Source organism: Apteryx rowi, unplaced genomic scaffold (assembly GCF_003343035.1).
Source record: "Apteryx rowi isolate R43461 unplaced genomic scaffold, aptRow1 scaffold_66, whole genome shotgun sequence".
In the NCBI taxonomy this organism is placed as follows: Eukaryota; Metazoa; Chordata; class Aves; order Apterygiformes; family Apterygidae; genus Apteryx; species Apteryx rowi.
The window spans coordinates 2,505,775-2,520,549 of record NW_020450938.1 but is presented as its reverse complement, the minus strand read 5'-3'; the positions used below and the strand labels follow the sequence as shown (position 1 = coordinate 2,520,549).

The 14,775-nt window shown below is 38.7% G+C and overlaps 1 protein-coding gene across 6 annotated transcripts in view; it reads right to left on the bottom strand.

The window, feature by feature from the left end:
• Positions 1–14,775, bottom strand: part of ACTN2 (actinin alpha 2) — a 71,689-nt gene that overhangs the window by 33,037 nt on the left and 23,877 nt on the right. For 4 of the 6 annotated variants that reach the window (XM_026085066.1, XM_026085071.1, XM_026085068.1 and 1 more), the window contains exons 2-6: positions 12,003–12,117; positions 10,413–10,532; positions 3,799–3,885; positions 2,518–2,605; positions 618–696 (exon numbers count right to left, since the gene is read on the bottom strand). In XM_026085066.1, coding sequence (XP_025940851.1) covers positions 618–696; positions 2,518–2,605; positions 3,799–3,885; positions 10,413–10,532; positions 12,003–12,117 — 489 coding nt within the window. The remainder of the gene's footprint in view (positions 1–617; positions 697–2,517; positions 2,606–3,798; positions 3,886–10,412; positions 10,533–12,002; positions 12,118–14,775) is intronic. The other 2 variants (XM_026085070.1, XM_026085069.1) reach the window with 1 other exon arrangement.

Sequence of the window (14,775 nt, the reverse complement as noted above, 5' to 3'; positions counted from 1 at the left end):
ATGTGCCATGGTAATACAATGGTTCTGTAATCCCCATGTGGTACTACCTAAGGAAGTTAGTGTATCGGTTTTGTTTGCACTTGTCTGGGGTACAGGTAGAAGTATAATGAAAAACAAAAGTAAAAAGTGATGAATATTTTCATTGTGAATTTAATGTATAAACCTAGTAATTTATTGCATACTCCTGATTACCAAGGGCAGTGTTTGTTCTGAGGAATCTTAGGATTAATCACCACAATGAGCCTGCTACTTTACTGTTTTGCAATCTACATAGTCATTTACACTAGACATAAAACAGTATTATCAGCTGTGAATGGAGAATTCCAATGTATTTGATTTAATATCAATATTGTGTAGCATAAAAGACTTCATCAACTGCCTGGCAGCTAAGGACCAGGTTAACTGCAATTAAATCCTGAAGCCATTGTAGTGGCAAGGAGAAAAGGACACGGGAGAGTCAAGGGGTCCCCTTCTCCAAATAACTGTTTGTTTCTGGAGGGAGCTTAGAAAGCCAGTCAGAATTAGTATGCACCCCTCAGCTTGTCTTTTAGCAAACATGCTAAGCAAACAGGAAGTGAGCATGCAGAACAGCATGCTGTACCGCCCAGACTGATGACCTTATTTAGCTTGGAGTAGTCAATAAGATCAGGTCGGTGTCTGTGGATAAGTGCACATAATCCAAGGCCATCTTTCCAGCTTTACAAGAAAAAATAGAATGGAAAAAAAATAGTTAATAAAATCATGGCATTTTACAGTTTGCTCCTTGCTCAAGGCTTAAAAACAAGCAGGAACACTCCTGTCAAATCCTGATAACTATGTTCCGTCATCTCTCACCCCTTGTTTTCTGTTACTGTACTCCTCCTCCTACAGATAGTCCATATGTACCTAAGCACTCCATAATACTTTCTAGTTAGTGTACATTATGTAAAACAATCCCTGATTTCAACTGTTTAATTTCTGCAATGTTCCAGGACAGTTCAGAGTATATGTTCATCAATGAAAGTGCATAATACCCTATAACACTTATAGCATTCTTGTGAAACAATAAAGGGAGAAGAAAAGCTGCAATTACTTGAACTTGCTTGTACAATTGACTTTTCTTGTGTCACTTATTTCAGACAATTTTAATTACACAACCATGTTGTGCACACAGAATTATGAAATTGTAAATTAGCTTAGGTTATTTAAAACACTTCACACATATGACAGGTCAGATCCTCGGTACTACTGAGCTCTGATACTTCAATACGACTTCAAGTCTTAGTACCCACCAACTTTGGAGCCAATAATAGGCCATAAAAGGAGCTATGAATAACATCTGTTTGTAAAGATTATGAGAGGTCCCTTTCAGCCAGAAGCATTTATTCTGAAAGATACTTTATGCAAGTAGATCATTGGGACTGTGGGCGTGGGGTCTTATCCTGTGCATTAACTGTGTGATACTAAATGTGTTAGATTGTTAGACTCCCTGTCAATTATACTTCTGGGTAGATCATTCAGATAACAGATCATCTCCAATAAAAATGTAATATAACTAAGCAGAATATACATACATGATATAATATAAAATCTAGAAGGTAAAATGCAATCAAAATGAGCACCAAACTATCAAAAAGCATTTTCCTTAAATGAAAAGGTATTGGCTAAGATGGTCTGGCACATCTCTTTGTAAAGCAGTTCTGTAAGAGCTGATTAAAACTTAAGGTAAGCTTTCCAAGCATTAATAAAGATTGTTCTGTTCAAAATATTTTCCCCATACAGTATATCAGAGCCAGCATATATATGTTAAAATACTAAGATTCTGATCTTGTAATTTACAGTGTTCCCTGTGTCTGTATAAAGCTCTGCTGAAATACATTTCTATATATTCAAGGAAAATACCACATAACAAATTTTGGATCTCTTAATGGCTCTACAGTGACTGTAAGTCAAACAAATTCTTTTTATCTGTGTATGGATGTGTGAATTATATCATCTCTATCACTACATGGAGAATAATCTTCAGCTGCTGCACATTAAGAATGAACTCAAAACACTATAATACAGAGCTTTTGCTGGAAATGCTATAAGGGGGTTGGGGCTTCCTATTTCTGTCTATGTTACAAAATCAAAAAGACTGATTTGTTGTAATGGGATATTTGCATGTTCATCAGATTGATATTTTGCCGAGAACAGTCTACATCTACATTACAGTCATTTGGAGTGGCATTTGCTAAGTTACTATGCTGTGGTACTCAGACATTCCCATATACCTGGGCCTCTAATAATGTAATATGTTCGTTCTGTGTGAGTGGGGATTTTTTTCTTTTAAATAGTAACTACAGAAGCCATGGTAAATAATCCAGAAGGCTAGGCAAAGTAAGACTCTGAAAACAGAGCATGAGAATTTGAAGGAAAGCTTAGGTTAACAGTGAAGAGTGAAATGTTGCTCTCAGATATACCTAAACAACTGTCGGAAAAAATTGACCCAAAATATTTTAGATTGCTTTTATTGCTCTTGAAATAATGGAAGTTTACCTAAGATGGAAGTTCTGAATATTCACATTTCTGTAAGGAGCAGTTTTTCTTTGACACCACAGCAGCAGCCCTTCTTTGGCAGAGGTCTCTGTAAAAGACACCAGGGAGTAAAAAAAGGAAAAATGTAAGAAGTGCTCAAGTAATTCATATCTTGTTATCTTAAATGAGGTCAACCATCTAAAACTGGTCAGCATAAGAACATCTAATCCTAAAAGATACTCATGCAAATGGACTAATGGGGTTCTGTGTGGACACAGAGGTCAGATCATTTGGAAGAGACTGGAATCTCAGCCTGCACAGTAATTCTGTGATATTAGAAGTTTAAGAAATTCTATTAGTTGGACAGCAGAATGTATACCTGAAGCAAAATACCTCAAACAAATGTAATAGAATTAGGCGTAAAAGATTATGTTGGTGCCTACTTGAAATAGGCTTGTGGTCTCAGTCCATTTGTTTATGGAGAGGTATAAATGCCAAAGAAATACCTCCATTATCTGCACCCTGTGACCATCTGAATGCATGAGTAAAGGACTGCAAAGATCAAATAGACCACTAGGTCCACAATTTATGTCCCAAGAATTATGGGCAAGACAGCACACAAAGCTTGAATTGACTTTACTTTCATTGAAAATTGAAATTAGTTTCTAGAATTCTAAGACTTTTCACAACATAGACCTGATTTAAAGAGTATTTTAACTATGACACACTTTTTGGAGCCAGTTATAAGTGAAAGTTAAAAAAACAAAAATTTCTGAAGAAGTGGAAAAAACTAAGTAATAGATAAATAGGAAGAGGGATATAATCAGATAATATCTTCTTCAAAAAAGAAGATAAATGAGCAGGACTAGAAAAGTTGGAAATAGGACCACAGTACAGACTACAGCATAGTTTTGGGCCCCTGAAGCGCAGAAACACAGTCGCGCTGTTTCTCTTTCTTTCTCTCTCTCTCTCTCTCTCTCTCTCTCTGAGACATAGGCCCAGAATCTCCCCATTTAGAAAGTTGGCTCAATGTCTCTGTCAGTATAAGGAGAGTAATTACTTTTTCCTTTCAGAAATTGATTTTGTCACGAGGCAGGGAACTTGCAGTATCTTTTTCTGTTAAAAAGTAATTAATTTTTATAATGCTTATCTCACTTTTGCACAATTCACATTAAAAAAATCTTTAAGCAAAGGTTAGTGTGCAATAGTCAATAAAACTGTAAAGTAATTTGTTAATTTTTAAGTGTTTATTCCAATTGATATATTTTTCCTAATCACTTAAGACAGTTGCATTACTCTTACCTTCCACTGAAATATCCTGAATAGCAAAACGAAGGATAATAGTCCAGATCATACCCAACGTCATTTTCACATTGCCATCAACAATTTCTAAGGTGAAAAAAGAGGTATCAGAGAATTTTTAGAATGTGCTTCCTAAGTTTTCTCTTACTTTAATTGAATATTTATATAAATAATATCATGTATCTCATCCATTATATTTTCAATATAACTCTTTAGCCACATAGGGTTCATCTGGCTTCATTTTTCAACAAACTCATGCTTCCGCTACCTTGGCAGTAAGACCAAAGATTACTGAGGTTAAGGTCACCTCAGCACTTCCATGCTAAAAGGCTTCTGTGCAGCTAGCTGTAACTGTCTCAAACCTCTGCCTTTTAGGCTGACTTTTGTAGGCTGAGCCTGAGGGAAAATATATGTTGAAAGTCTGAACAATAGCAGCCTTGCTCTTTTCAAATACAAAGGAACTGAAAAAATATGCTTTTAACAAATATTCTAAGGAAGTACAAGTCATTAACTGTTTGAGGTAGAAATTGAAAATTTGGCAGTAGACATAAGAACTGTTAAATGACTTAGAAGTCTGCACCCCAATTTAACTGATTTTTTTAAATAAAATGACACTCAGAAGTGCCTAATTTCCCAAATTCCCCTATATTATTTAGATACTTTTGAAAAATTCATTCACAGTGCCTAGCAAGCGCCAGAAATGCAGAACAGCTCAGGATACACAGCACCTCCTAATACTAGGCTATGTGGCTTCCTGCCAAGCAGTTCTAGAAACATAGCCACAAGACTGTAGTTGTCTTAAAGCTCTGATGCCCATGCACACTTACATATCTTTATTATAAAACAGGATTTTTCACTTCTGTGGTTTGAACTCGTTTCAAGACTGCTTGCATTTACCCACAACAAAAGGTGCTAGGAAAGTGCTTTTTCCATCCCTGCTTATACATATATGGGAGTCCCTTCCACAAGCCAAGTCAGAATTTAGTGCTCTTACATTCTCTATAATACTAATAGTGATACCACTTAAATTTCTCACAATAGTAATACCAAAAGAAATATACTGCAAGATCACTTAAGGGTGGTGATTATGTTACATCAGTCTGAAAAATATGGTGAGAGACTCAGAAGAACATAGTGTGACTATAAGGAGGAACAAACACTGGATGGGGAGAAGAGGGGAGGATAAGATGAGAGAGGGGAACTGCCAGCTGCCTGTCCAGTCCACCCACAGCAGATGACCAACGGGGCAGGGAAGTCACCAGCTGTTCCCCAACTCGAAAGCCGCCTCTAGCCTTCCCCAATAAGTGCAGCAGCTGTGGCTGCCTGGGCGGCCCACTGGTGTTCTCCTGTGGAAGGGGCAAGAGGACCTGCAGCAGGAGGATTCGCCTCAATCCAGTGTCAAATGCCAGCAGAGGTGCCAGCAGAAAAGACAATCACTCTGCTACTTAAAAGTTGCCTGAATCCAGGGGCAACTTTTACAGAGTAGATCAGCTGCTGCTCTGGGACTTCAAATGCATGCTAAATTGTAGTAGTATGTGATACAAGCTGTCATTTGAACCTGTGGTATTAACAAACATTGTATGCAATATATCACCCATCACTAGTCTATACTTATTTTGGTAGTATAATAATCCAAGTTTTTATTTATGAATGGCTATTTTCCTACATTCCCTTTGGGTTCTACATTAATTTCCTAGAATTCTTACCTCACTTTTCCTACCTTCTTCCTCACTTGTCCATGCATTATCACTAAATATTGCCTCTGAAAGACCTCTAGTCTCTTCAAATTTCAAAACTGAACTCTTTCAGCCAAAGAAGACCAAACAGCAATTAGGGCATGTAGCTGTGGATGTCTGATATGTGTGTGTGTGTGTGTATATATATATATATATACACACAAGAATTTCTTCAAATTTATAATAAATTTTATTTTTATATATATATATATTTAATTTCTTCAAATTTATAATAAATTAATTTAAATACTCAGGGGGCATTGCTGATTGTCAGGCAATCAATTCATAGATTTGCATAATCACTACATTGTTATTTTGATTTACATATCCACACGTACACAAACAGAGTGAAAGAGCAAGAGAGAGAATTTTCTATGTTGTGCCCCCAGAAAATTTTCAAGCTATTTGCCAGCTTCAATTTCTCATTATCTATTGCTCAAATAAGATACAAAAAGACATGTATGAAAGACAAGGAAAAATATCTAAACACAAGGAAAACAAAGCAGCTAAATGTATCAGCGATTTAAAAAAATACTGATTCATTCCAATCATTTTCTTCTACAGGCCAATAGAAGACTTTTTCACTATTTTCTTTGCATTGCCTGTTTGTTCTGGGAGGAATACAGATCCTATGCCTCAGCTTAGCTCAAACCCTGACATATGCAAAGCTACTGCTTTCTGGGGAGAAAGGTCTTGCTGACCTGTAAGGGAAGGGAAGGGAAGGGGAAACAATAAAAACTGCTTAGGGAAAAAGCTGAGCAGAGCAGCGTGACAAGGCCCCAAATGTCCTGCTTTTGTTTCCTATTCTGCTTTGATGTTAGGGTTTGAGGTGCTTTTTAAATCTAACCTTCCTATAGAAGATTCACAGATCATTTGGTCTTTGCTATTTCTCTCCCTCCCAAGAAAAGCAATACAGAAGGGTTTCATATTAACAGGGTACTTATCTTTTGTGCTTCTCCATATCTCAGTTCATTTCATTCAGGATACAATTACCTTGTAAATGCAGTCATTACCTTTTTTTTTTTTTTTTTTTTTTAATTTAGGGAAAACTTCAGCATCTCCTGGTCTGTGAATGACTCAGAAGGGCTATTTTTCCAGCTTTAGCTCTAGCTTCTTGACTCTTCCTTCTCCAGTGGAGAGAAAGGCTCTCCTACAGGACAGATCAGAATAGCTAAACTGGGCTCCTACTCAGAATCACTATTCAAGGTGATCATCTCTCTCCATCCACTCCACAGACAGTCCAAGCAAATCAGCCTCAGGACACTAGAGATGGCTTTGAAGAATACCTCTGGCCTCTTAAACATATTAAATTGAACTTTGTACTTAAGGCCCACAGGAATCATGGTTTAATCTCCGTTTTGAGGCTCCAAAATACCCTTTTGATTGCTACCACTGTAATAAAAATTTGCATTTAAATATGAACAAAAAGCAATTTGTTTTGCCTTTTGAACACAAATTGTTCTTATGTTATTTAGTTTGTGTACTGGGGACAGAACCGTGAAAAGTTTTAATGCTTTTTAAAGTTTTTTTAAATAAAAACCCTAGCAATGCTACTAATAATCGTGTCCTAGCTTATATGCCTAAAATGGGCAGAAAATTCAAAGTATTTGGAGGTATACTCTTCACCACTCAGAGTGTCAGATAATAAAACATGATCCTTAGCAGATGTAGATACAACATTTCCATGCTTTAGAAATTAAAAAGTATCCCAAGCATCGAGGCAACTCAGAGAATGACAAAACTGATGGGTACAGATGAGCCCACCTACTCCAGGCTCACACACAGGGGTACTGAGTTCAAGATTAAGGATTCTGATGACAATACAAGCTTAAGGAGCCTGTGCCCTGCCTCCTTGCTGGCATTCATTCCCATCTTCATGCTGCAGTGACTGCCCAGTCAAAAGTGCTTAAAAAATGCAACAAAAGGAAAAAACATGTGGCATGTGTTTTAAATCTAGACCAAGTTACTGATCTAGTTCCCAGGGTAGCTACAGAAATAGCTGTCAGCCCAAATGACAGGGTTGTTCTGTGAAGTGTGGGAGCAAGTATGCTGGACGAGGAAGCCCAGGGACTCCTTAAACAGGTACTGATGCCAGAGGTGAAACCATATCCAGTCATATGTGATACTGCATAGCTGCATCAGCACAGCACTGTGCCTTAGATAACAAGTTTAGCAGAGGGGAGAGGGTAAACTAGCCAGGGCACTAACTGTGTCTGGGCCAGAGCTGGCTTAGAGTAGGGGTGGAAGGCACACAAATTTCTCTGCTCCTGCCCACATGGATGTAATCTAATGCAGGTTAGTAGCCACACTTGAGATAGTGCAATGTCTTATAATGACAGGTTCCTCTTTGTGTGTAAGCTATGATAGCAACAGTTGATTTTGCTCCTGTGCTTCCATCCAAGAATTTAAAAGGGGTTTTAAATGCTAATGAATGAAGCTTTGCTTCTAATCCCCATATTTTACAGATCTGGAGTTCCAGAAACAGGCAATAAAGCCTGTAGCACAGCCAAGAACATCACCTTGATCTCCTGGCTTACTAACTAAGGCCTGCTGTTAAATACAGGAAGAAATACTTAGGGCATGGACAGACATCACCTTACAGCAACTGGCTGAGCAGCTGGAAGAGGTTACTGCCTTGCCTCTAGCTGCTTGCCACTGCCTCCCTCTCAGAGGGAATTACCTATCATAACAGAATATGTAAGCACACACCAGTCACTGCCAAGGAGAGCAGCAGGGTTAGCTTAAACAATTTTAACGGCTGATCTGAGCTATAGCAAGTGCTTTGCCTTCAGGTGATGTATTGAGTGTTCTCATGCTGCTCCCCTGTCTGAACAGCCTGGCAGTAATAAACAATAAGCAGGGTAAAATGCAGGGGACGGGAAGGCAGAAAACAAGTCTGCTCTTCTCTGCAGCAGATATGAGCTGATGTATCTCAGTTTAAATGCTCCAGCCTTACTTGAAGAATCTAGGGGTGAAAACATTAGCCTGCTATGCAAACTGTGGTCAGAGGGGAATCACTCTGTCCACAAGATCCCACTCCCTTTGCTATACTCTTGTTTTCTGTCAGGAAGCTTCTGAGTCCCAGCATGACAGGACAGAAACTACCATTTGTTTGCTCCATGCTATGTACTGTCAGTATTTCTGTGCCAGCTATTAAACAARCTCCTCTAGGTATGATTTTCAGTTCCATGCATAAACCATCTCTTCAGTGCCCTCTGCTGTCTGTTTGATACCATGTAGCTCTCAGAATAGCCTTTATCTGCAGACATTTAGGACAGTTATTTATTCTTCCACTGCACCTCATTTAATTGAGCAAGGGACCCAGATGCCCGACTCTCGGCATTGAGCCAATAGAGAGAGTCAGGCACAGCTGAAAAACAGCAGAGTCCTTCTGAGATCTGAACTGCCTTTGGGAATTCCCTGTCTCTCCCCTGTGGTGATATATTCCCCCAAAATGTCTCTGTTTATGTGCCTAAAGATAGAAAGGAGAAATTTGGACACAGATGGACCATTCAGTACAGTCTAAAATGAAGTAAGCATGATCTCAAACAGACACTCTGCCCATAAAACACCCATTTCTTGGGAGTCTGGATCTAGAAACTGATCATATCTGGTAAACCACACTTGAGGAACCCACTGGGCTAGGTTAAACCATCGTGGAATCATCAGATACTGACAGATGTTTCCATAACTTCTACAGATGCCTGCATCCCACATAATGAAATCTTCCTGCTCTTGTCACAATCACAGTAAGCTCCCTGAGGTCAAGGTTTGGAAGCCAGAATAAAGATGTATGTAAGACTGAGGAAATCAGAAGGAAGGAAGAGAAGGCCCATAAATCCATCTAAATAGGCCTAGCAATGTGAGGGCAGAATATAGCTAATGCTTCTCACTATGATAGAGAGGTTAGAGCCACAGTTTTGCTCTAAGGTCATGCTAGAGGCTGCCATGAAAATGGTGGGCAAATCATTTAGGTTGGGGAATCAAAATTAGTTGGATATCACACCAGCCACATCACTCCCTTGTATGGTAATGATTATGCAAAGCAGTGTGCAACTATCTTCATGGACTAGCTAGTTCTAGGCAGACTTTTGTCCTTTTTAAACCATCATTTTAATCTCATGGGAGGCATAGCTTCACTTGCAGTGAGGCCTGCCTTCTTTTGCTGGGAGCTTATATCTATCAGCATTTAACCAGACAACTGCATATTTTTATTTAACTAACTGAACAACAGCGCAACAACAACAAAGTAATAACTTCAGTAAATAACATCCCACCCCACTTTCTTCATATGTTCAGTCTCTCGCCAGCTGTCACAATTTCTTTTGATCACTGCCTTAACTCTACAGCTGAATTTTGGAAGCACAGCTGCATGCACAGCCAGTTTCATAATAAAGTGGGAGTAGGTCCCAGCCACCTGGCAGTGATGTCAGCCTTTGTCTTGTCTGAATAATGTCTCCTAAAGATAAAAAAAAGATCCCAGGTTGGATAAAGCACACCTTAGCACCCAACCTGATCTCTAAATGAATTATTTATTTTTAATAATGTATAGGAAAAGGGTACAGCTGAAGAAATCATTATCTGAGGAAATGGAGTGAAAACCCACTGAGACACTTACAGACAATTCAATTTAACCTTGGAGAGAAACTAATCTTAGAGTGTCCCTCAGCCCAACCATACCCCTATCCCTCTCCAGGTGTCCACACATTTCCATCTCTCCTCCTTTCAAAGGTATAAGACAGCCACCACTATTAAGAGATATTTGAGCCACCCATATATAGAGAACAGCCAACACAAATTGGCCTGTGGTCTCTGTCAGCCTTCTTTAAGATGTGAATACTTAGGATCTAAGGTGTATTGTCAAGTTCTGCAACATACCTTCTGCACCAATTGACACAAGCTTCACTCCTTTGCTGGCAATATAATCCAGAGCTTTGTTGACATTAGCAATTTTATGGAAGCGCATCTTTCCTCTGTCTGGTTTTGGTAGTCTTTCCCCTGCAGGATAACAAATATAAGGTATTTATTGTTACATGCACCTGGCTACAGACACCCAAGTGATTAGAACTCAGAGTGCATCTGTGCTGAAACCTGTCTAAAAGTTAGCAGTTATTTTAGCAGGTATTTTTCTGAAAGAATGTCAAATGCCTTTGAACAAAACTCCAAAGAGTAAATTCAAATGCAGAAGCATCTGACTTAGATCTTTCTGATAAAACAGTAAAACCAGAATAAAATTTTTACGTTTGCCCTAAACACCTGGAGGATATGTGACTACTTTCTGCTTACAAACTTCTGGTTCACTACTACTGTCTGCTTTAGAGTAGCTAATGTTAAGAAGGCAGGGTGTTCTCAGAAGCCATCACCCTTACCTGCCTGACTGCAAAGAGAGGCTGGATTCTATCCACCAGATAAGCATCCTTCCCAATCTGACCAAGATCAATGACTTTTAACAATGAGCAGAAATAGTACATAAGAGTGAGGAAGAAAGCTGTGCTGGGAAACATGCTGGAAAGAGGCTGGGTAGGAGCYAGGTGAGGCCAAATACCACTGGCTGTGGGCATTTGTACACCCTCTGGACTCACCTCAACCTTAACCAGTATAGCAGACCAGCTAATTTCAGAGTAATGTTGCCATGGGCTTCTATGTTTGGATGAATTTATCTTCTCAAATGACCATCAAGAAGAATGATTTCTTCATTTCATGAATAATGGTCATTTGAAATATTTCTGCCTCCAGTGAAACCTCCAGCAGAAATGTAAAACTGCCTTTTCCATAAAAACATGTCCTTAAAATCCTCTTTCCCTTTTTCACCTTTACTGTGTGTCTGTAACTTGTGTTACTACTTCCCATGCAGAGGGCCATTTTAAGTGTCTCCTGGGGACTGCCCCTTTGAATAGCAGAAGAAATGGGTGACATAGCGAGTTTACATGACTTGCCAAAAGGAGTTCTTTGATGTTCCACCCTCCTGAAAAATGAGACCATTTACTTGTGACTACATATTTATCTAGGAATTTTACTTCAGGCACTCACTTATGAAAGTGTTGGTGCATCAAGTAAGGTCATTAAAAGAAAAATGAAACTTTTATAGTAAAACTGAAATAAAATGAATCTGTAACCTAAGTATAGAGGCTTTTTAATTGTTAGGGGCTAGGACCAGGTTTTCTGGGTTTCTGGTCTGCCCAACCTGTGATATCACAAAAGCCAAAAGTTCAGACTGCTGAGCTCCTATCCCATCCCYGGACACTAGGAACTCTCACAGGGAAGCACAGAACCATGAAACACAAGACTTTGGAGGTAAGGAAAAAGCATCGCTTTTTTTTCTCCCTTTTGCTTTCCAGCGTGTTTCATCTGTCCCTTTTAAGCCTACTTATGATTTGTGTTGTTTTGAATTGTTAACAATTTTTGTTCTTTAAAAGACTGTTTCAGTTAGCATGCTGTAAATACATAGCAAACTTTACTTTAACCAACCTGAGATAACTTCCAAGAGGAGCATCAGTTTGAGGCCATTCCTGAAGTCCTCCTCAATGTTCTCAATCTGTGTGCCTGCTTTCCTGAGATGGGAATTACACCAGGCTGTAAATGTCTATAATAACAACAACGACAAAAAAAAACCCACACACTTGTCAACATGGCATTTTCCAAAACAAAAATGCTAAGCCATCTGAATAAACACTGTATCTCAGATTGTCAGAGCTGCCAAGGAGACTTGGATATCCAACTCCCATTCATTTTATACTCACATAGGTGAGTTCAAAATTCCTATCCCTGATGTTCATGAAAATCCAAAGAATTACTTGATTAGAGGCAATATTGTGCTAGATTCTGCTCACAAATGCTTCCCCCAAAAGATCAACACATGGAGACAGAATTTGTCTAATAGTCATTACTACATTTAACATTTTTGAGCACACAATCAGTTGTTGGGACTTATCCTTTACACATACTCCCTGAAAAGAAAGACTGATATAGTATAAAGGAAGCTATGTGACAGCAAAATGCAGGCTGATAGCAAGTGCTGAAACAGAAACATCAGCCACCTGAACTGGCAGCCATGATAAACTGTCCATATATAGATTATCCATGTCGGGGATAGGTAACATACATTTCTCATAAGCAGTATCTTGCTTGAGAACACTTCTTCAGGATGAAGTTACAGAAGAAGAGAGAGTTTATAGAGCAAGGATACCGGCAAAATTGCATCTGCTCCTACTTCCAACTACAGTGAAAAAGAGAAAGCCTTTTAAAAACAGGGACAATCAGAATGGATTTTAGAAAGTTTACAGTAATTCAAGCATAGAGATTTCACACGCAGACTCTGCATAGCAGCTCTATTTTAATTTGGTCTGCTTTATCAAGGATTTTATTTTTAAATTGTATTATACAATTTTCAGAAAACTACCACAACTTTGTGAAACACACAAATGCAGATAATTAGGTTTTCAGGGTAAAAATGGTTACAAAAGCAACGAGCATTTTTCTCTCTGTGGAGAATCACTAAGTCTGCATGCTTTTAATTGCAAAGATGAAAAGCAGAACTAACTCCATTTTGATCTACAGAGGTCATATACACATTACATTACCTTTGTGTGAATGAAATTAAAACAGGGATTACTAAAAAAATTTATTAGTTAATATTAATCTGTTTTCAAATATCCCCTACTTCTCAACCTTCTGAAAAATTCTTCTTGCTCTTCAATTACTGTGAGGATATATAAAGTAAGTTTGTATTTAACAGGTATTTTACCAGATATTTAATTCTAGGTATATAACAAGGCCATACATCTTAGTAAGTTAGACTTCAGCTACCTAAGATTGTCAGAAATTTGGTATTTCCCTTCTTTCGCTATTTCAAATGTGCAATAGTTTTTTAAACCATACGTGTAAATAGTTTCAAAACCAAAATATACCCTAAATCCCCTTTTTCAGTAAGAAATTTCCTTTGGCCCTCTTTTTTCTTTCTTGGTTTCTTAGAATATTTAATTTCTGGTATCTCAGAAACAGAATAGGAAAGGCCAGTAAATGAAGGCAAAAACTTCTCCTTGGAACTAAATCATGTAAATATTGGATAGTCTCTTTGCTTTAGTAAGATATGGCTCGAATTTTCAAAAATGGTTTATTCTTAAAAATGCAAGCTTCCGTTAGAGAATTGCATTCTGACTGTTGTTAACTTTGATTCAATTTATGTAAAGAATTCTTGCAGCTTGCTGGGCTCTTTCCTCCGAGCTCCCACAGTGTCCAAGGACCAGCCTGCAGGACACGTGATTTGTTCTGGCAACCTGCAGCTTGATCTCTGCAAATATCTTTCTTCAGGACTCTCACCTTTATTCCATTTACAGGATCTGTTGGGCACCCAGCATGTGACAAAAATGCAGGTCTCCCCACCTTGTGATGGGAAATATCTGGTCCCTTGGTGAGGCACTGAATTTTTACAGGTGCATGACAGAGGGTACCGAATATACTAGGGATATTGCCAGTCATAAGATACGGGTTGCTGCAGAGTGCAATTCTCAAATACCCCCTCATACTCATGGTTGGTGCAGGAGAATTAGTGGATTTTTCAGAAGCTAAAAGTTAAAAGAAGTCCTCCCTCTGCTCCTGGAAAGTAGACAGCAGGAAAAAATTCCTCTTCCTGAGCTGGATAAACCTTGCTTCCTTCAAGCTTTTCTTCTGTGGTAAGTTATCTTTGAGCTCTCTTTTCCAGTTCTGTCTACTTCTCCTCTCTGACTGAAAGGAAGAAGCAAGAAGCCCTGTGAATTTTCAGGAACTGTGCAGTGAAATCCCTAATTCTAGATACTCAGAGAAAGGAGGAGAGAGGGAAAACAGCATTGGAAGTGGTTCTGGGCCGGGGTCATGTTGACCTGCAGAGGACAGATTGCTGACAGAGGCATGAGAAAATTGTTCTGTGTGTAGATGGAGATAAGTCAAGCTGCAGATGAAGCATGTCTGCAAATACCTCTATTTAAATAAAGGGCCAAGTTAGCTTGAAAAGGAGAGTCAGTCACAAAGGAAAAGCATACTTCATTTCAGGGAAACTTGCTTTACTGAGCTCCTGGCAGTCCTGAAACTAGGTTGTGCTAGGCATCACAGTAGGCATATCAGGCACCTCTCCCGTCAGGGCTGGACATGATGCAGTGGAGACTTAGGTTGGTATTTGGTATTTGGTTTGGATCATTATACGGTTAGGATCTAGTTTATAAGACTAATTTGCCTCCAGCAGTATCCTGTTCTAGTGATATATATC